The sequence below is a fragment of the Typopeltis vanoorti genome, chromosome 2, assembly GCF_054136105.1.
Source record: "Typopeltis vanoorti isolate ZY-2024b chromosome 2, IOZ_Tvanoo_1.0, whole genome shotgun sequence".
Classification (NCBI taxonomy): domain Eukaryota; kingdom Metazoa; phylum Arthropoda; class Arachnida; order Uropygi; family Thelyphonidae; genus Typopeltis; species Typopeltis vanoorti.
This window is the reverse complement of record NC_143550.1, coordinates 23,919,047-23,943,095: the sequence shown is the minus strand read 5'-3', so window position 1 is coordinate 23,943,095 and position 24,049 is coordinate 23,919,047. Positions and strand designations below refer to the sequence as shown.

The 24,049-nt window shown below is 34.3% G+C and overlaps 1 protein-coding gene across 1 annotated transcript in view; it reads left to right on the top strand.

Annotated features, from left to right (window-relative positions):
• The window catches only part of LOC150108876 (uncharacterized protein CG3556-like), a 68,537-nt gene extending 46,464 nt beyond the window's left edge, over window positions 1-22,073 (top strand). Inside the window, exons 8-9 of the mRNA XM_090404031.1 lie at window positions 9,877-9,975; window positions 21,405-22,073. Coding sequence (XP_090260157.1) covers window positions 9,877-9,938 — 62 coding nt within the window. The 3' untranslated portion in view covers window positions 9,939-9,975; window positions 21,405-22,073. The remainder of the gene's footprint in view (window positions 1-9,876; window positions 9,976-21,404) is intronic.
• The last annotated feature ends 1,976 nt before the right edge of the window (window positions 22,074-24,049 follow it).

Below are 24,049 nucleotides of genomic sequence, written 5' to 3'. Positions count from 1 at the left end.
AATTAACTATAAAACGATTTTTAGGACTCAATTAAATTAAGAACACAGAACTTTTTCAGGAGAGGATAGAGATAAAAATAGTCATCCCTCGACTTACGTCCTTTCGGGAAATATGTCTGTGATCCCATAAGGAAATAAATAACATTTTCGGCTATACTTTCGAACAGGATGCAAGCGAGCGCAAAGTAAAGCATACACAGTGGCAACAGCGCTTTCAGCAGCAACCTTCCTCGGCAGTCGGCGTGTCTTCAACAGTTCCTCAGTTGATTTTGTGTTTGAGAAATGGGTTATTTGTGCATTTATCACTAAATATTTCGTGATGTTTTGTGCAACATAGCCCCTACACGCACAATCAAAAAAACCTAGTGATGAATCATAGAAAAAGAGGTGAGAAATTGATCTTGAAACGAAGCTGCAAGTTACAAAGCAACATGAAGCTGTTAGGCCCATCAATATAATTGCACATGACTTAGGATGGTCTCATTCTACAGTGATGACCATTTTCAAAAATAAGGACAAAATCGTAGAGGTTGTGAAAGGATCTGCTTCCATTAAATCGATAGTGACGAAGCAACGACAAGGTCCAATTGGTGATATGGAAAAGCTACTTGCATCATGGATAGAGAACCTGAACCAAAAGCGCATACCCCTTAGCACTGTGACCATAACTGCTAAGGCACTAAGTCTCTTCAACAGGTTGAAGGAGAAAGCAGAACCCAATTATGACTACGAACGCTTCTTCAGGTTGGTTCATGAGATTCAAGCAGTGTTTTGCACTGCATAGTGTGAAAATGTATGGGAATCTACGTGTGCTGAGAAAGATGTCAAGGAGAGTGTGGAAAAATTGGATAAAATTATTATGAAGGAAAATTATTTGCCACAGCAAATATTTAATATGGATGAGATGTTCTTATTTCGGAAAAAAATGCCTGAGCGGACATTCATCCACAAAAAGCTAAAATCTATGCCAGTGTTGCGATTCTCTTCCAAGTGTGGCTGGATATAAACAAAACCATTTGTGATATGGCACAGTGAGAATTCACGAATCATTAGGAACGTTCCATTAGAACGAATCATTAGAAACAAAAACATTAGGAAGCATACTCTCAGTTCATTATCTGAGCAATAAGAAGTCGTGGATGATTCAAAAATTGTTTGAGGAAGCTTAATCAACTGTTATGAGAGTGAAAGAAAATGTAGAATTTAAAATTTTATTAATTCTGTATAATTCTCCAGATCATCTGTCTTGTACATCTTATAGCGATGATCTTCGCCAAGTCCAAGGTCATGTTTCTCCCTCCAAACACTACTTCATTGATCAAACCGATGGATCAGGGAGTTCTTGTAGTGTTTAAGGCTTATCTATGGAGAATTTTTTCACAAGCCATTTCTGCTACTGAAAGAAATGACCAGACTCTCATGCAATTCTGGAAAACATTCAATATTTATCATGCTATTAAAAATATTGCTGCGACTTGGGACAAAGTGAACTCTCAGTGTTATGAGTGGTATATGGAAAAACACATTAAAAAGGTCTGTGCACGGTTTTGGAAGTTTGTAATAGTGGGCCTAGCAAACAATCTGAATCTGGAAGTGAATGACGACGACATAATTCAACTCATGGTTTCTCTGAAGAGTTGACAAACGAAGAATCGGTTGAACTGGAGGAACAACTGTTGCAGAAGAGGAGAAAAGGAAGAGGTAGTTAAACAATTTACAGTGAAGGGTCTTGCAGAAATGTTCTTTGCAGTTAGCGATGTTCTCAAAATGGCTGAAGACATGGACCCCAATGTTGAAAGCTATTTAATAATAGAAACGAAAGTACATGATGCATTTGCTTGCTATGAACAAATTTATGAAAAAGGAAGAAGAGGAATAAGCAGAACACAGTGGACATTTCCATCAAAAAACAAAGGTTACACTAGAAGAGCCACAGCCTGATCGTTCACACAGGGAAGGTAATGAAGATGTGATTGTGGAGGAAGATATGGGTGATTATTCTCCTGTTTTATAGTGGCAGTAACACACAGTAGTTTTATAATAAGGTTTAAAAATTAAAATGACAGTATACGTATTACGGTTAAGTCCCTAACCCCTATAACTCTATTGATTTAATGTATTGACTTACGTCCTGTCGGATGGAACGGAACCCGGACGTAAGTCGAGGGATGACTGTATACGGAAGTTTGAAAATATGGAGATTAAAAATATAGGACATTGAGCTCTGAAGATGACTTATGTCGAAATGGCTCATACCCCATAATCTCCCATTTATCTTTCAGTTTTAATTTTAGTAGTTCATTTTTTGTGCAGGTTGATTATGGAACCATTGTATGTATTCTTCTGATTTTAGTTTGCATATTTTTAATCTCCATATTTTCAAACTTTCATATATTTTTATATCCTACCCTCCCCTGAAAAAATTTTAATGTATCCTTAATTTACTTGACAGTCCTAAAAATCAATTTGTAGTTCATTTTTAATTGTTTTAAAAAATTTTTTAAGAGTTCGGTTATAGTGTGATATTTTTTACCAATTATATAAAAATCTGATGTGGTTTCATCAAAGAAAAAAGCATGCAGTAAACATGAGAATTCTAGAAAGGTATGTCAAAAAATTACTTTCTTATATCATTTTCTTTCATGTTTTAAAATACATATCATAGATGTCTTAATGTAACTGGAGTAAAAAGCCAATGATTTAGTACAAGGGGTGTTTCAGTTACTCCTTTAGAAAATAAGCTTAAGTATTGATATCAGTTTAGAGGAGTAATGTAAAAAATTTTCATGAAAAGAATATTCCTATCATGTGATCCTTTGCTCTCTTATTCTCTTGACTCATACAATTTCTCACCATTCTTAAGCTTTTCCATTTACCTCTTGCTTTCTCAGGTTTTCCACTTGTTTCACTCTTTCAGCAACAGTTTCTCCAGCTGACTCACATCAGATCCATTTAAATGTACTATCCAACCACAGATGCAAGACCCTCGGCTGGCAATGCACCAAGAAGAGTCAATTTATGTTGAAGGGGAGAAATGAATAAGGCGATGTATGAATTCGTTACCAACATGTGAAACCACATGCTTTATATGTAAATTTTCCAACTGTTGTACAAGCAAAATAGTTACCACTTTAAAAATTAGAATTTTATAAAAGAAAAGCTAATTTTCCAACATATAATAATTATTATTATTACTACGGCGACTCCATGGAGTACTTAGACCTATTGAGGGATGCCCTAAACATCATGCCCACACAAGTATTTGACATTCTCACAGTATTTATCACACCTTGCCTTGAACTCATTCACTGTCATAGCACCCCCACAACAGACTCTGGCAGCTTATTCCACTCTAAAAGTAAAGAACCCAGCTCTAACACTCTTACTAACCACACTCTTGCCCAGCTTCCATAGATGTCCACTAGTCCTCCCACCACCAGTCCTGATCTCAAAAATATCCTCTGAATTAATCCTATAGAAACCCTTCAGCAATTTGAATGTCTCAATCTTATCTCCTCTTTTCCACCTATCAACCAATTTCTGCAACCCACAAATCTTCAACCTGTTATAAGGTTCATTCCATAGACCTGCTATCATCTTGGTCACTCGCCTCTAGATCCTCTCAACCTTCCCATTAAGAAGAAACCTAGGTGACCAAATCTGGGCACAGTAGTCGAGAGGTCTTATCAGGGCTCGGTACAGAGAAACATTAACTTGCTTATCTCTGCTTGTCAAAGTATTCTTCCACAACCAAGTGATTTGATGAGCTGATTTAGCCACATTTGCAATGTGCCCTTAAACTTCATCTCCCTATCCATCAACACTCCCAAGTCTCCGGCCTCATCAATCTCCTGGAGTACAGTTCCACCAATGTGGTATACTGCTGCTGATCTTTTCACCCCAAAATGCATAACCTTACATTTTGTCACATTAAATTGACATCCATTCTCCTTAGCCCAGACCTCCAATCTATCCAAATCATCCTGCAAGATTTTGACATTGTCTGCATTCACTATTGCCCTACCTAACTTTGCATCTCAGCAGTGGCGGCTCTGGTAAAAATTTTAAGTGGGGGAATGCTGCATATACAAAAAAAAAATTTTCCTAATCAGTAATGAATTTATTAATAAATAAATTTACATATTAAAAAGTGCTTTATTAAAAATATTTCATCCTCACCACGAACAAACACCAATAATAAAAGTTTCGTATCAATAGCAATGACAAGTGCAAACGAATATTGGCGTTAGATCGCAGTGCATTTGTTTTGTGTAACGATAATTGAAAAAATTAATTCTTTACATATTTTCAACAGTGACACTCATCATAATCCAGCCTTGTATCTATAATAAATAAATAATCATATGCTATTTTAACAAAATAAAATAATATTTACAAAAAATAGTTCACCATGCATGCACACCAATAATAAACGTTCCTTATCTCACAGAAATAAGGCGCATAACCATACTAAAAATACAGCCATTTTGAGCAGTTAGTTGGGAATGACGTAACCATGCAATGACAAGCGCAAACTATTGGTGTTAGATCGCAGTGCATTTGTTTCGTAATCTAAAGCATTAATCGAACAATTCCAATTATTAACTATTCAATCACTGTCGAAACATAAGCTGTAACCTTTAACATGTTGTATTGCATTTATATAATGTTGTAAACATTGTTATTATTTATAAACACAAACAAATTTTATTTTTTTTCATTTTTTCCTTGGTGGTGCTGCAGTGTCTCAGTGCTTATGTGCGGGCCGCCACTGATCTTCAGCGAACAAATGAACCATTCCTCTTAGATCCTTCCCTATATCGTTAATGAACAAATTAAACAGCAGTGGTCCAAGAACAGAACCCTGCGGCACACCACTAGTCACAGGCCGTCTCCATCAGCCACCCTCCTATCCACCTCATCAACCTTTTATCCATTCCCATATGTTGCAGTTTACTGATTAGAATTCCATGCGGTATCCTGTCAAAGGCCTTAGCCAGGTCCAGCAGTATCACTGTAAAACCATTACCCTTATCCAGTTCAGCTGTCACTGTGTCATAAAAATTCAGCAAGTTACTGAGGCATGATCTACCCTCCACAAAGCCATGCTATACCCAATACAGTATCTCATTTTCATCAATCCATTCCTGTATTTTTATCTTGACTACTTTCTCCAAGACCTTGACGACGACTCCTGATATGCTGATCGGTCGGTAATTTGCAACAGTAGTCAATAATGAACACTCATCCCACAAAACGCATTGATAACCCTATTATTAGAATGGATTCACCTTGTCTCGCATATCTTAATCGCACAGTAGCCTATCTTTTATACAGCTCCACCAATCTCATTCATACCACATGCTCATGAAATGAACTCCTTTCTCCTCGCACAAATTTGCTAGCATGCCTTTCATAATCTTCGTTTGATCTCAGTGCATCATTATCATACTTGTGCAACACACAATGCTTGAATCATTTGTCATCTCTTTTTTACCATGGTTAAATGAAGTTAAATAAGAACACGTAACTTCTAATTTATGATTTTGGAAACTTATAAACGTAAAGTATGTTATGCACTTTTTTCGAAAATCACTTCCACTCAACCCAGGGTTACTCGGGCCAATCCACTTGCACACATCCATTTTCCTGACTTAGAGGGAATAAGCTATTTTATTGATTACCCCTTTAATGATTCTAGTGTAGCAGAAACATTTGCTACTATTTTTGATAACTATTTCTGATGAACGCCAGCATAGTATAAGAAACTAGAATAAACAAGATTTTTTATAAGATCATGCTGAATCTATTTACCATTAAAATAATTGATTTTTACAGTAAAATTATGATTTAATATAATCAATACTTGTATAATATAATTATAATATAATAATCCATCTCATTAAAACTATCTAAGATTACCAGCAATCTACTAGGTTAGATAAATGGGCGTCCAGCTTTCCTTCTTCTGCACCGCTTACAATAAAGCACAAGAATTAGTGTAATGTAATGTTTCAGGCCCTGATTTGTCTTTTGGTACGCAAAAAATCTGTGTTGCCTAAAATTAGCTAAGTTATTTACCATTTGCCATTGGGATATCTTATTACAAATGTTCTGTTTACTTACCACTGGGTTCTCAGTTAAAACAGACTGACCTTTGATAGTCTCACATTGCAACTGCCTCAGCCCAATACTTATGAGTGGCTTTAATGGACACAGCACTGAACATCTTCCTGTTTTCAATGCTTTTATGGCTGGGCTGGGCTGGGCTGTGCCTTATGTTACACTAATACAGCACAAAACACATTCCTGATGTGAATGTGTTAATAAATTTTTCTCTTATCAGATGTTCTTTATGAGTGGAAAGTATATTGTCTGATTTTATTGTATTATAACTGCTAACTTACAACTTGTGTGTCTTAGTATGATGCTCCATTTACTTCATACAAATCTTTTCTCTTGCACCTTGTCACATCTTTTCCAAATCTGCAAAACTTAAATACAGATCCTTGTTAATATTCCCATGATTTTTCATCTATCTCTCTTGAAGTGAAAAATCTAATCCCGATAACTCCTGTTTGGCCTTAACAGGAGTTATCAGGATTAGATTAGATTGTATCACTGTGGAAATTACTCTAATTATCATCATTTTATTTCTATTTGAGTATTATGAGAGCTCTGCTTACAATCATTTAGAATTAGATCTTCAGACTACATCCTCTGAATCAGTGGCGCACTCGGGATTTAATCTTGGAGGGGACTGAGTACTCAAGATTTAATCTTGGGGGGGGGTCGAGTTGAGTAGATGATTTGAGAATACACACCACGCATTGCATATGACCTATGACTGAGCACATGTGCAGTGATTGCCAATACATGATACCCGTGATACCTTTAGCACTAACTTACCGTTCAGGTAAGTTAGTGCTAAAGGTTTTTCCATTAGATGTTCTTCAGGAAACAGGATAGTTTGGCTTGAATTTGATCTTTTAGATCTCCTTTGCATCTTTAATTTTATTCTTTGCCAGTCCACTCATGTTTCATTATCTTTATTGCCATGTTAAGCAAAAAAAATATAGAATGTAGCAGTCAGTTTGAGCATAACCATATTTCTGACAGTTGAAAAATCTCAAAGGACTTAGAATGTAGACAACCTGAGCAATTAAAGTAGCTTGTTTTCTATGGTAGCTGGTTTTGCAAAGTATTAAATCTAAGGATATTTCTTTTTGGGACAACGAATATATCTTTAAATTATCATCCTTATCCCTCCCTATGAGGATTCTGATGACCTTCATCCCTCAGTTCTACAAATCTCATTTGGAACATCAAAGAAATCCTACTCAACATTACTCCTCCAGAATGGTTTTTATAATGAGAGCTGTAATTGGTATTCCTCAACAAGCATTGCATGGAATTGCTCTGAATGTTTTTTGATGCAATTTCCATAAGACTATCTCCTGTCTAGTTCCTTTACAGATTTTGAAAAAAACTGACCCAACTCTTCTAATTCTAAATCCTTCTATATTAAAATGGAGTGACATTTTCCCAATTGGATGTTTACCTATTGAATGTAAAGTCTTCTTACAGTGGGATTCTGTTCTCATTGTAAATTGAAAGGTAAGTTGGGTATCACTAATGAACCATAAGGATATGTTAACTTTAACATTCTTATATGCTAAAATATGTAATTTTTAACTGATTTTATTTTTTTTAATAGAGAAATAATAAATGTGCAAATTATATAAACATAAAAGTATTGCACTGTACTGCAATAAACAAGGAAACATGAATATACAGTGCAACCAGTAAAATAATCAACTGGAAACAATGGAGCAAGAAAAATGCTTTAAAGCTGCTGTTTTATTAAATGAAAGATTCATCGGAAGAGGCAGGGTGGTTCAGGTCTTCAACAACAGCTTCAGAAACTTTAACAAAGCATTCTGATGTTGGTTCACCAGATGCATAACTTGTGGATTGTAATGTGACAGCAGCAATGAGCTTCTTGAAAACTTTGTATACATTACACCAAACTCATTCCTCACAGCTTGTCTTTTCTGAACAAATTTCAGTAACAAGCAATTGCAGCTTATATACTCATGTTGGGATCCATTTCCTAAAAGAACCAAATTGCCTTATCAAGAGAAACAAAAGACTCGGCAATTTTTTTTTTTTTTTTTTTTGGGGGGGGGTCTTGGTTTTCTACTTTTTTTTCTCAACTTCCTAGCTTTATCAGGGATTCACTTCTAGTCTTTTGCAGTTTCCAACTGCTCTAAATCTTCATTGTCAACATCCAATATCAGCTTTTTAGTTAGCAGCACAATCTTCTTACCAAGGCTTTGTCAAATCCTATCTATGAACCTAATTTCAGCAGCTTATTCTAAATATGATTCATACTCTACTGTCACCTAAATTTGTGCTGCATTCTTTGTGCAATGCAAGATATATTCCTTCCAAAGTCTGATAGTTCTCTCATCCTTAGCAGCAGCAATAGCCCAAGCAAAAGTATTTCTTAAATAATATTCCTTGAAGGCAGCAATAACACCCTGCGTTGGGTTACAGGAACAAGTGAATGTGTTAATGGGATGGTGGTTATATGTTGAGGACTGACTAGTATGATGAAAAAAAAAGATTATGTATTAGTAGGTGCCTTTTTTTTTTTAATATCAACCCTGCATGAGAAGTTTAAAATCTACAACAATAGTGCTGTGTGTGAGTAAGCAATCAAAGAGAAAGAAATCTTTTGTTTCTTAAAGAGTGAGAGGTTGTGGTCATTGGGAAAAACAGGTAAAGTTGTTGCAAAGACTAGTGGTAGATAGAATGAAAGAAGATAGCTTTATTTGATAACCTTGAAGCTGACGGTCTGTGGTTGTTGTAGATGGTTAGAGGAAAGTGGTGGCCAGTTTGGAGTAGCCCCAATGAAAACACCTAAAAAAAAAATGCAATGCAGAAACATTGAGAAGATGACTGGAAAATGTTTAAGAAAACAGTTCTGTTGAAAAGACTGCAGGAACACTAATTTTACATCCATAAAAAGCCTGAAACATCTGATCTGACACAATATGGAGTGAACATTGACCACAATATCCTTTGGTATCAGACTGGTGTTACAATGGTGTCATTAAGTTTAAGAAATTGTTTAGAGTACTGAAGTGCTATTATACTGCCCTAACTTAAATTAGAATGATTTTCCTTAGCTAAAAAAAAATTTGGGAGACTTCCTTACTTGAATGGCATTAAGTAAATTTATATACCTTACTAGCTGTTGTTATGATGTTGCTCTAGTGTGTAGTTCTGGTTCCTCTCTGTTGAAAATGGGGGGGGGGGGGAATCCACTGTTGCTCTATCTTTAACTGCTTGTTCACTAATGTGGTAATTTCAGATAAAAATATTTGCATTAATAAAGTGTTAAATTTCTTGTGGCCATGCATTTCCAAAGATCTAGCTACTACTTAAGGCCTAGTCTAATAAGATGTTTGATTTACAGTTTTTGACACCTCAAAGGTTGGAGATAATGAAATCCAATTTTTGTTTACAGAAAACAATACAGTTTAATTATTATTATTATTTGACACTTCCAGTGAGTCCAAAGACTCGTCGAGGGAGAGTGTGCCAACAGCATCGAATGATTGGTCCTCTTCCAACTACTAACTGTGCTCAAACTTACTTAACTGAGCCATTAGTAGCAGAGGCTCTACCAATCGACCAACCTTTGCCGGCAATCAGCTACTATGTCCGTTTTCATGCATATCTTTTACCATTTCTATGGTCATTGTTTAGACTAAAGAAACCTCTTGAAATGTTAAGTTTTTTATCCAAAATTTTATCATTTAAAATACATAAAGCATGTGCTTCACATTTATTTTAATTTTTTGATAGGTGTCGATAAGCTTGTTCTTCGAAATGGTGATCACGTAGTGTTTTGGTACATGAATATATAATCATTAACAGTGGAAAGCTAACATGTTTCAGAAAGTTGTAAGTTAAAATTTTGTTAAGTCAAATAAAAGACTAAATTTTGACTTGATTTCATTACCTCACTACAGAAATTAACTATATAAAATCCAGGTTGTCATAAATCTGAACAGGTAGGTCTCAAAAAGTCTATACTTTTATAGAATAAAAGGATAGACATATCCATTGCCATTATCACTCTTCAGTATTTCCCTATTTTTAACTCATTTTCCACAGTTCATGTTACTTTGGATTATCCTCTTTTTCTTTTACCAATGTAGTGCAGTTATAGCCATTTCTTTACTAGAATTTTTTGATGTTTCATATCCATTTCCTATTTTAATTTCTGTGTCTGACAGTTCTTTATTCTCCCACAATTATTGTTATGTAACACCCCCAGGGAATTCAAGGACTCATCCTGGTAGGGCACTCTACTCTACTTTGCTACATACATCTCGCCATCTTGACTACTACTTAATTCTCCTTCTATGACACTACTGCCATCAACCACCCAATATCACTAATAACAGTATTTTGTCTGTAAATTGCATGTGCTTTGCCTGTATCCAAGATGAAAAACCCCAAGTTTCCAGGAGGGAAAAAATCCTGCTACTCATACCTCCAAATGAGATCGGCTATCTCACCTTCATTTGAAAAAGGCCATATAAAGATTCCTCTCATCACAAGAATTGAACCCAGTTTTTTTTCCAATTGAAGAGCACAAGGTGGTTCATTAATTATGAACTACATTAAAAATGAACCATTCTTAATGGTTCATTTTTTATGTAAATTCCACATAAGGCTGAAGAATCTATAGCACATCCTGACTAGTATCCAAGCAGCATTGATTTCCTTTCTATTTAACTTCTCATTCTGTGCCTGTAGCTACAAGATGTCTCCTAAGCTTTTCATAATTGCTGTCCTTATATCCACAGTGTTTCCTTACAGAAGCCTTCATACAGTTGACCACAACCTTGGGTAATGATTTCATAGTCATTCATCTACTAGAGGGTGATTTGGAATCCCATTTCACAATCACATCCTCTGATATAATCAGATCTAAGACTCTCGAACCTTGTATGGACTATATGCTGCCTAAGATAGTTGTCCCTTAAACCCATTCATTTTCTTTATTCTAATTCATACTGACATTATTAAAACTGTCTGTTAATGACTTACCCTATTTGTTTGTTAAACCATTTTGTTTGTGCATTTATCACTACCAATGTTCCCTGACCCATAGTGACATCTAATTAAATCCCATTCTATTTACCTTCCCTAACAGCATACTGCTTCTAAACTAATGCTATTTCATCGACCATCTCTACCCTTGTTCAGCCCTCTGTTATCATTAACAGCCTTATTCTTATCTTCCCTCTTGCTCTTCCTTATCACAAACTGCACCTTTCATTTCTATTCCTCTCATGATACCGTCCACCATGTTTCACTTATACCAATAGCTTTCAGGCAAGATAAACTCGATACAGCAATTTCATTCCCCTTATTTCCGAAAACTTCTTGGTTTATTCATAAACACGACAATTCATTGTGGGTCTGTAGCTGATCTACTATCTCTTGGCTATGGTTTCTACACATACCTTTTTCTTGTCTGATCATTTTATCACCACCTGTTCCATATTTTTCTTCTCAGTTACCTTACATGTCAGCCCATCCTATTCTGCATTGACTATTCCCATACACACTCACTACTGCTTCAAACATCTACTCTCCTGAGTCTGCCCCAATCTCCCATTTCTGTTGTCACATACTGTCTCTATTCACTCACCTGCTGATTCATATTACATCACCTTTTAGTTCTTCTAAATCCCTTAGGTACTTCATTACTTCTCTTTCTAGCAACAGCCTCTCCTACTCATTCGGTCATTTAAATGTAATTCATGACTTTAGTTTCATCCATAAATGGTAGACATCTTCCAACATATACCATTCACAAACTTTGACATCAACTGCTAGTTATTCTGAGCACACTATCTTTCTTGTCATGTTACTTTGTTCGCTGTTTCTAGAGAACCTTGTTATCCATCCTTGCATTTTTATCTGTCCAATCAAATAATATATTTCCATGATTGCTTATTTACTCATTTTATATTTGCACACCTTCTTTGTTATACATCATTTTGTTTGGCATACAACAGCCTAAATAAACTGCTTTGCCATCTTATTGATTTATAATTTGCAGGTTTTTTTTTTTTTTTTTTAACTTATTACCTACGAAAGGTTTTATATTCCTTTGCATTGAAATCAGTGTTAGGTCCCCTTGCATAGGAAGCATAAGATCCTGTGTTTTCCAATGCCAGAGTCATTCTCTGGTAAGGCTATGTATTCTGCATGCCACCAATGAAAGAAATATTTTAATCAGTCTGTCCAAAGCTCAGTAAATCCATATAACTTTGTGACACAAGATCTCTAAAACGATAGATAGACAAAGCAGTTTAATTAAGCTTTGTGTATGGATAGGCTAAATGTTAGAAGCTAGAAACTTTTCTTTAGGCATTCAGTAAGCAGGATGGTGGGGTCTCACACTAGTAGATGAAATTGAACTATGATGAAATTCATTTCTTCTGCTATTCTCATAAATACACTTGGTCGTAGACTTACGACCGACTTCCATTCTGGCTGACAGGTCGTGAGTCGATCTGGTCGTATGGCGGCCATATATTTATTAACAGTATTTTTTAACCTTTCTAATCTTTTTATCATCTTTATAATTTATTTTTATAATCTTTTAAATTTATAATTATGTATATTGTACATAATGTGAAAAATAATACTACACATACTGTACTGTAAACACAAAAATACAATCTAAAATTAATGTAAAAATTAATAAATGAAATTTACAAAACCAATTTTTAATCTTTGCTTGTGCTGGGTTGTGGATCATCAGGGTCATGTTCTTGGGTTGAGGTAGGAGATGTTCTCTTGATGAGGAACATGCTGAGCTTTGTTTGAACGGTTTGTTTCTTTTTTTTCTTCATATCTCTCACGATAACAACGCACAGCATCTTGAATGATACGTTCAACCTTTGTGAATCATTCGACAGTAGGGTCCATTGCTTCGAAACTGACGAGAGCTTTATTCAGTTATGAAAAAGAATCTGATAAACTATTTGCAGTGAATTTCTTTTCTGGCTACTCTTCTTCCTCTCTCGCTTTTTCTTCTGACACTCTCTGTGTTTCCAATTCAATCAACTCTTCATCCGAAAGTTCTTTTATTTCACAATCTAGCAACTCCTCTACGTCTTCTATTTCACATTCTAATTTAAGATTTTTTGCAAGTTTAACTATTTTTTCTGTAATCGCTTTCAGTTCCTCTCCTTTTTCAAATCCTTCAAATGTATTCACATAACATTTTAGACACTTTTCCCAAATTTCCGACATACAATTCTTTGCTACACATTCCCATGCGGTCGAAATATTCTTGATACACTGAAGAATGTTGTACTGCTTCCAAAAGTCTTGCAAAGATAAATCAGCATCAGAATCTATCGCTTCGATAGCTTGTGCGAATGTCATTCTGAGGTAGTGAGCCTAGAATGCTGAAATAGCACCCTGATCCATAGGTTGAATGAGAGCGGTTGTTAGGTGGCATAAAAACCACTCTAACATCATGTTGAAGGTCGTCCAGATGAGGAGGGTGGCCAGGAGCATCGTCCATAATCAATAAGATCTTGAAAGGGATACCTCTCTCCGCACAATATTCATGAGCCTGGGGAATAAAGCAGTTCATGACCCAGTCTTCGAACAGTGCTCGAGTCATCCAAGCTTTAGGGTTTGAACGGTAGTAAACGGGCAGTGTGTGTGTGCTTGTCGATGGGCTTAAATGCACGAAGGTTTTCTGAACGATAAATGAGAAAAGGCTTCAGCTTAAAACCCACAGCATTCCCACCAAACAACAAAATCAACCGAATCTTGGCATCCTTTTTGCTTCTTGGTGTATGTACATACAATTAGGCATGCATTTCCATTGCAATCCGGTTTCATCTACGTTAAATATTTGTTCTGGTAGATACTCTTCTTTGATTAAAGAGTCAAAACTATCGACGAATTTTTGGGCTTCATCTGCACTTCCTGCTTCTCCTGTGACACTACATTATGCAAAGCAAATCTTTTTTTAAAACGCTTAAACCATACCATCCAGTACTAGCCTGAAAATCTTCTGCATAATTGTCTCCAGCACGTGATTTTAAACTCTGAAACAGACCTAGCCTTTGCTTGCACTGTGCAAAGGCTTATGGGTGAATTTTTCTGTATTAAATCTTCCATCCACATAAACAATTTCTCCATTTCATGGATGGGTCCCTATCGTTGTTTGGTTAAAATTGTAGACTTCATAGGTGCAGAACCTTTCACAGCTTGCCGAATTCTTTCTTTGTCCTTAAGTATCGTCGATACCGTGGAATGTGATAACTTCAAGTCACGTGCTCTCGTATTCACTTTCTTTCCGCCTTCATACTTCTGGATAACTTTCATTTTACACTCTAAATCAATAGTTTTTCTTGACTTCTTAGCTGGCGTATCTGTAGATGAAGGCATTTTCCTTTTACTAGACATTTTATGGGTAGTATTTCAGTAAAATTTTAATTAATACACCACACGCAACAGATGCTTGAAAGTGACTGACTGTATGTAAGAGATAGTTAGCGTACGTACGATAACTATGGGATACGATAGTTATCGTACGTGCAGCTGCCTGATTTATTATTAATTTACTCATTAAGTTATTATTTTTTTTGTGGTCGTAAGTCGACAACCAGGTGTACTTCAATAGTTACTGACATCATGCGTTTTAACACTACTAACCCTGGAGTGAAGACTCCTTACGGGAGGTACACACTATCACACTCATTTATCATGTCATTCTCAGGCAATGAATTCCCCATTCAAAGGACCTGCTCCTTGCATCCTCCTTATTTTCCAGAGATGGCCTCTTGTTCTATCCCTGCCTCTTATTCTATGAAAAAAAATTTTTTTCCACATTAACCTAGTAGCAACCCTTTACCAACTTATCTCAATCACATCCCTCTTCCTATTCATGAGGCTTTGCAAATTGAATTCTCTCGATCTGTTTTCATACCTCACATTTCAAAAACCAGATAATATCTTAGTTAATCTTCTCCACAGTTTAATATATACCATGAAAACCAGGTGATCAGATCTGTGCACAGTAATCCATATAAGGTATAAAAAGGCATTATCAATAGACAAGATCAATGTCTGCTGCATCATTGAAAGAATCCAATCTGATGATTCCACAACTTGTGCACTGTGATCCTAAACTTCAGGTCCCTGTCTGCCACTCCTGGATCTCATCTCTATTTATTCTATTCAAATCTCCCATAAGGCCACATTTCTTTGAATCCTCACTGTTCTTCTCAATTATGCATATCATTAGCAACTAAAATGGCCTTTGCAATTTCCATTTAAACCTATTCCAATATCACTAATATACAAGCTAAACAACAATGATTCCAAATCACACCTCCTGTGGCACACTACTAGTGACTTTCATGAAAAAACAAAAACCACTCTTAAAAAAAAAAAATCATCATTCTCATGATCTTAACACGATGTGAACCACCACTTACAGATCTGTTATTTTTGACAGAACATCAACTGGAGGCTCACCACTACCTGTACAACTCATAACTACAGAATCCACCAAATCCATCTTGTCTTACAGTTTTTACATATTGGAGTGGTACAACAAATCTAAAAATGTTTAATGTTATCCAGTGAATTGGTGATCCCTAACTCAAAAACTAATTCTGATTATGATCTCATAGATGTACTGTTTCTACTTACACCTCTTCTACCAGGTGGTTTCATGAACAACAAAAATTACATGATAATCACAGTAATTAACTTTAAGGAAAGTACAGATATTTAATACTGAAATGTCAGTACAAAATATTTCTACTTTAAAGTTAATTATTGTGGGTTTGTGTGGTTTATAGTTGTGCCATAGCCCACAGGTACCTTTTTAAAGATTAGATAGTTTCATGGGTGCCATTCTGATGACACCATTCAGTATCCCTGCTGATATCCCATCTATCCCTATTGCTAAATTTATCCTCAGTTTATGCAACAGCTCTAGTACCTCTTTCTCACATACCTAGGGATCCCAGATACATTGGAAAAAAATACGGGACACTTATGACTGAGGGTGAAAGTTTAGTATGCACATCCATCACATATGCCAGTCTTACAAAATGATTCTAACTTTCCAAGTGTGTGTGTGCGTGGTAAGGTTTACTATGCACACACTTTACCAAGTATAAGTAAACAAATAGTAAATCCAATTGTTAGGCTGCATATTTTCATTAAGCCACTTTAAGTTGCTTTCAAATGGTTTTTTACTTACTATTATATTATAGATACAAAATAGATTGTTAATACAGTAATGCTGTTCTCACCTGACAATATTCTTATTAATCAATCAGTCTTCCTCACTCTTGCAATACTTTTCTGAAGAATGAATTTCGTAAAACGTCCGTAAAATACCAGACGTCTGGGATCCCTACACATACCTGAATTTCCTCCTCCAGTGGAGAGATAGCATTGAGCTCTGTTACATACACTAGACTGATATTGATAGCTTTGGCAAAATGGCCGCTCATTAGTTGAACAATCTCCTCTGCAACTGCTAATTAAAAATACCATCTGCATTGATGAGTTATTCTCTTGCATTCATTCTTTCTTTTACTTGCAATATAATGATGGAATTCTTTTGGATTGTCTTTAGCTTTCAGAGCCAGTTTCTTTTCATACTAACGTTTAGGTTTCCGTACAACAAATGTAACTCTTCTGACCTGAACTTTATAATTTTCATAACTGACATTATCCTTATGCACACAGTATTCCTTCCATATCATCTGTTCCTCACGTCTCTCTAGCTTAATAAAATCGCACATCCATATCACTACCACCATGTTTATTCTCCAAACTAGACACATTCCAATATTGCATCATCGACGCATTTTTTTTTTTAAATACTTCCTATGTACTGCCAACATCCTTCCTATTTAACAACCAATACCATGGGATTGAACCTATTATTTCTCCTCAGGTTATCATACTTTCCTGCTTTAAAGTTTGGAGTGTAATCTTTTCTAAATGGAACATCCATACACTTAGCCATTTTCCAAATCAGTACAGCAAGATCACTATCACTCACCAGACAAAGGCAGAACCATCACATCTTTTACTGAAAACCCTTTCTGATACCATAAAATCAGATTAAATACTTTTTTGACCTCAAGTTCCTTAAGGAAGTTGTTACACAACAGCTAAATAAATTTGGAATCATTCTTTTCATGGGATTTCACTATTACCAAATCGGTGTTTGGATAATTCAAATTACCCATCCTTTCTTTGCTTTAATTGTTTAGTACCAATTAGATTTGACGATGCATTTTATCACCACTAGCAACACCCCACCATGTACTTGATCTTGTTAAACTTCAACACCATATAGCTTGAAATTCACTACCCCATGAAAAACTGTTACTAATATTGCAATTGTAGCTATCTAACACTAACTGGATACAAATCATCTGATATCATTAAATACCCTTAACACTTAATACCAGTTACTATACCTCCACAGATGCGAGACCCTTCGACACTTCTGCGCATGTTAGAAGGAGAATCTATTCCGATAATAGGGTAATCAATCCGCCTTGTGGGATGAGTTAATTATTACACAACCGAAAATTAACTTTTCTTTTATGAACATAGTTTTTAAAGTGATAACTATTTTGCTTGTATAATAGTTGGAAATTTTACGCATAAACCATTTGATTTCGCTTGTTGGTGACCATACATACATCCTTTATTTCTTTCTCCCCTTCAGCATGAATTGACTAACTATCTTGGCAATTTGGCAGACCCAGTTCCATGAAGTGTGGGTAAACTATCTTCTTTAACCTTTTGGTTCTGTCCACTGCTGGACGAAGGTCTCCCCCATGATTTCCCAGCCACTCGGTTTTCTGCCTCTCCCATCCATCTCACAAAATAGGGGTCATGAAAATAATTCAAAACCATCTGAATTATGCATATTTCAGGTTGAATAGAATTCCTCAAATTGCCTTTTGGCTTCTGATGTCTATTTTCACTTCAAGTATTAATATGTACTCCTCGCTGTATTCTGCCCTTGTATTTTTTGATGTATCACTTATTACCTCAATATTTCAAAGTAATTTCTCCAAACATTTAGAATATTATCTTCAGTTTTATAACACCTTTATGATTGTTGATTGCTTTTGCCACTCTTTCTTCCATTTCTAAGTTTTCTTGGCAGTTATCCTCTACATGCTTTCCAAAATCTTCCTGTAACTTAACTTTCCCACTGTTTATTCTGTAAAGAGCACATGCTAACTTACAAGGAACTTTCTATATATATATATTTTTTCATGGATTGCTTTCTGTCCACCATGGAGTTCTTATTTTTCTATCATTTTAGACAACTTCATCATATTCCCTGACTAATTAGTTATTTTACTCAGTTGTTTTCTTAACAGTTGATTTAAGAATACTGTAACTATTTCAAGTGGTCATTTCATATCTGGCTTTGATCTATGTAGGGAGCTAGGTAATTAGGTACTATGCTATAATGTGCATGTTTCATTTTCAAAGAGAAAAAAAACTACACAGAATTATGACAATTTATTCAAGTATTTCAATAAATTATACAAAAATAAAAAGTCTTTACTATAGAGTCACTGGTCACAAATAAAAATGCAGTTGCAGTTAATGAGTGTTTAGTCTCATATTTCTCTTTGCTTCATCGAAACTGTTTTTACCATCAACAAATGAGAAATTACCTTTAAAAGCCAGCAGGCATTATAATGTATTATTTTACATAATAGCATTTTATTCATACATCATTCACTACAAGACAAATATGAGAGAAATGTAATGTCAGGCTTGACACACACGCACATTATATGTATATATACACTATCTTACATTTGTAATTTGAATGTACAGGCTGCTTTCAGTTTTTTAAATGCAGATCTGTTTACATTAGCATTTTGTTGCAGAGAATGAGAAGGCTATACTATTTATACACCTTATTCTTTTCAGTAAACCTCAGGACTGACTTGTAAAAACATGTCCGTGGTTTCAATAATTTAAGAACTTTTTTTATATTCTGTTAAGTTTTCTTTTTGAGATCTTATAAATGTTAATAAGTGGAAGGAAGCAAAACACTTTAGCATGATTTGAAGAAACAGTCATCAGATAATTTCTGCTTTTTGAAAGGGAAGAGAAACAACAAAAAAACTTCTATTAAAAGTAATGGAAGACATAAAATTCAGTTTCACTATGAATAGCTCAAAAAGCTTTCTATATTATATTATATGAGAGCAAATATTAAAGCAGGACTTCCATCAAGTCAATTAATTGCACAATATTTAATTTGAAGATTAGAAAATACTGTAGGTTAAATGATAGTTGCAAATGATTGTAAAAAATGACAGATACAAAGGCACATTAAAATTACTGGTTTGTCTCTACTATAGATTCAAGTTCTTTCTGTTTTGTATCAATCAAAGATGTTATCCAAAATTAAGGGTAACAGCCTATCCATTAACTGGACTATTTTATAGTATGGGTATATTTAAGCATCAAAGGAGATGTCAAACAGTTTGTATCTAAAGACTCAAAACATTTGTGGGCTAAACAACCTGCTAAACTACAAGCATACAGCACATAAATAAAATATTGAATACAAAAAACCAGAATCTTGACCTACATCACATGTCTGTACATAACATTCTTATATGGACATGCCAAAGTAATTCAGCTTTTATTTTTAAAGAAACTAATTTCTGTGGGTGTTAGAAATTGTATAGTTTGACACCAGCACTGCATGCATTTCCAGAAAACTTAAGCATAATAAGCATATTAGTATTAATCTCCATTGCAGTAATATTCTCTAAATATGGTTTTAGAGTGTGTCTACTGCTGTTATGCATCTCCACCCAGTGTTTGATGGGTGTGATGGCTATTAACAATCAGGTTTGGTTATGTAGTTTCTGTACTCCTTAAATAATGTTAAAAGGGTTTATCTCCTGCCTTGTAACCTTAATGCCTTCCATTACTCTTTCATTTATTTATAAATCAAAGTTTATAAATGCTGGAGGTGACAATGTTCTTTATAAATAATTTCTGAAAATACAAAGAAATGAATAAGGAGAGAGAGACAGATAAACACTACTAGGTCAAGAGATCTATTCTCAAAATCATAGACTGGGAAAAGTTATAACAAACATACCAGCATCACCTGCCTGTCTCATTCCAAATTACATTTGGAATGAGACATGTAGATTTTTCAATATGAAAATCTACAAAATTGTAGATGTCATGGGAAGGTTAAAGTATTGAACCAGTAATTTCAGGAACTGCCAGCTGTCTTTATTTTCAAAGATAAATTTCATTATTGAATCAACAGTATGACTCTTAAATTATTAAAGACAATGTTGCTGTAGCAGCACAGTTTTTGTGTTATTACAACAGTTTGTCAATTATTCCAGCTACTTCAGTTTATTATTATAGAGAACAGATATATTGAAACATATAATACTATGTCACTGACTGTTCATAGGTGTTGATCTAACAGAACTGGAAAAACAGCATCAGACATGTTATCCAAACCATTTTCACCCTTTCATGTTATTTGCTATTAAAAATTTCCATTGGAAAGAGAATAACAAAAAGACATCACAGCTTTGTTCATTCTACACAAATGTCACCTTTTAAAAGATATCAAAGCACTGTCCAGCAAAATGAACTCCTAATGTAATTACATCAGGTTATTCAAAAAACATTTGAGTCCTGCAACTAAATCTAGTATTTTTCTCATATTCTGTTCCTTAAGTTTTTTTTAATATAAAATTATGTATGTGCTTACTGATGGTGTTCAGAAAAGCATTTTAACATGACAGGGAATTAAAAACCTTTCTTGAACCTTTCCTATTATGTTTTTCAAAAGGCTACTTTAAAAATATGTTATACTATCATTATACATATAAATGTAACTTCACAATCTTTAAACAAAAGCATCTTGCAAGAATCATCTCATTTACTTTATAAATGAATATATATGGTAATTATTGTACATAATCTTATTATCTCTGCAGAGGTTGTAGCTGATCTGACAGATACATGCAAATTGTTTATATAAATATTATTACACATATCCAGTGTACAGCTTGGAGGTCATGAGTAGCTGTGTGGAATATCACTCATAATATATGAATGATATTCCACACTGTTTATGCAGTCAGTTTTGGTTTAACACGTTATGTAAAGATTTGTGATATTTATAGTAAATTGTATCTGAGAGATACTGCGACATCTGATGTCAGTATAGTATTGATTTTTTTTTTTTTTTTTACTATTGAAAATGGCTGGAAAAATATCGACAGGATAATCCATCAGATGTTGAAGAGATTCAGCAAATGTTACTCGAGTTGGAAAGTGATATTTGATAGTAAATAGTATCTGGGAGATACTGCAACCTCCGATGTCATTATAGTATTGGTTTAGTTTTTTCTTTGTTCAATAATTTCTAGATTGTAACTGAAAATAAATAAACTATCATGTATTAATATTTGCAGTGTTTTTTCTTTAAGTTTTATTGCATTTTAGCACATACTAGTAATGAATGTATCTCTCAGATACACGCAACCTATGGTGTCGTTTTTTCAACCGTGATCTCTGCAGGGTTAATGGAGTGTACTTGTCCTTTAATATTACTGGTGAACTCACTGATAGAGTTCTTGAACATGTTCCCCTTGAAGCTCTATGTCCTGTCATGGCCAGTTAACTCTGCTTCATATACACCTAATTACTGTCTTATATTAATTAGGTGTACATGACAGTTATATGTTGATATTTCTATTAACAAATTCTGCACTACCTGTTGAATGTTATTCACTGGCTAGTTTGTCCATTTTTACTGGACAGGAAAGAAAATAAAAAAAATAATTAACCTTCTTACAATAGTTACCTACATCACTTATCAAAAAATTTTAAACAAATTAAACTGAAGTTTTCAAGTCTACACCTGAAAAAAAAAGCACAAACTAGTTAAAAAAAAAAAAAAAAAAAAAAAAAAAAAAAAAAAAAAAAATTGAATATTTAAGTTTTAAATTTACATTAAAAATCTAGAAAATATTCACAAAATAGTTTAGAAAAAAATTTTTTTTTTTTTTTCATTACAATATAGTTTTATCAAGAGTTAAAAGGAATTTCCCATTTATCAAAAAAACTGATAAATGGGGAAATCCCATTTATCATCTAGCTTATAAAACAGTTTTCTAAATGTATGTCTTCAATACAGTTGACTGCTATTGCCTACCGGAAAAAGTGAAAAAATACAATAACTGTACTTCTGTACAGTTCAGGAAGTACAAAGCTTATAAAAAATTGATCTGCATAGAAATATTGATAACTTAAATATTATTATAATGTAATGCCTCCAGGGAGGCCAAAGACTCATCGAGGGAGGGCACCTGCTCTACAATTGTCTCCACCGCTCAATCCACAAACTGCTACCTCAACTACAACAACGCCATCTATTGCCTACTACCACTAGTATTTCCACAGACAATCACAAACATCCATGCCCATGGCAGGATTTAAATGCACAGCCTTCTGGCTGGAGAGCAGATATGCTAACCACTCAGCCAACCAAGCTGGCAATTGAGCCTGTTACTTTGTAACAAGCATATTAAACTGCAAAATTTTCGGTCTACTATTTTTATGGTATACTTATATCCTTATAATAGTCCTACTTGCAAACTATAAGAGCTAATAATTTTTAGTGTACTGCAAAACAAGAAGTAAGGTCCCACATGAAAGAATGGAATAATGAACTTGAACTAATCAAAAATTAGAAAATCAATGTCTTTCTCTTACGTTTGAGAATTCAGGATCGGCGACAGCGTGTCTCCTTCCCTCTCCACCCAACAAGTATTGCTAGGTATCCAGCTGCTGGTAACATTTCATTAAGAAATATCTGCATCTCTCAAAATATACTTCAGAAATTGAGTGTTCATGCCAAATTATGAAAACAATATTGGAGGGAAAAGTATCATTCAAAACATAAATTATATTTTAACTGCACTTAAGTTTCGCAATTATCTTGATTACATGGCTCTTCATTAACTAGCTAAGTCCTGGTATGTTAATTTGGATGACAGGGGTACAACAAATGAAAGTAATTTTATCTGCTCACTTGTGAATTTGGATTTTATTTCTTATTAGTAAAAGGAAATATCTTTTGCATCAAGTAGCAAAACATTTGCAGCTCTTGGCCACTTTCAAGAATTTTATGAGGATAACCACCAGCATGAACTCTGGCTTAGTATAGTACTACTTAAGCTCTGCCCAGGAATCCATATAATTATCTTTTACTATAACTTAGAGGTTCACTGGCCATGTCTGTTTTGACTCATTGGCTTTCTTCATATATCAGGCACAAATTCTCTTCTAAATACCATGGAATGCCATTCATTTTGCATTAAAAAAAAAATTTTTTTTAATTTTTTAAAAAATTAAAAAGTTTTTGATGTCAAATGAATCCATTTTTAAACACTCATTCTATACTAGTGTTTTTTTTTTTTTAAAGAAAGTATTGTTTGAAATTTAAACAAAAAACATGCTAATTAAATTATATTGCATTAAGTGTTAAAACATTACAATTTTGGTTTAAAGGATTTTATTTCAGATAATCATGAAATAATTACTTCGTTCAAATCAGATGTCCAAGTTGTAAAAAAAAATTTGCTGTTTGTTTTAAATTAAGTTTTTAATTGATTATCTCTAATCCTAGTTAAAAATTACTCCATGGAATGAATGCTTAGTTTCTGGACATATGATTTTCCTCTGTAGAAAACAAAACATATCTTTAGACATATGGCATGACATTTATAATTTAGAATGTTAGGAATTTCACTTTAGTTTCATTCTTTGAAGTCAGCCAAATGATGTGTGTTTAAATCTGCTACTTCTCTACCTAGTAGGCAAAACTAGATATTTTGTAAACATGCTTATACTATTCTATATT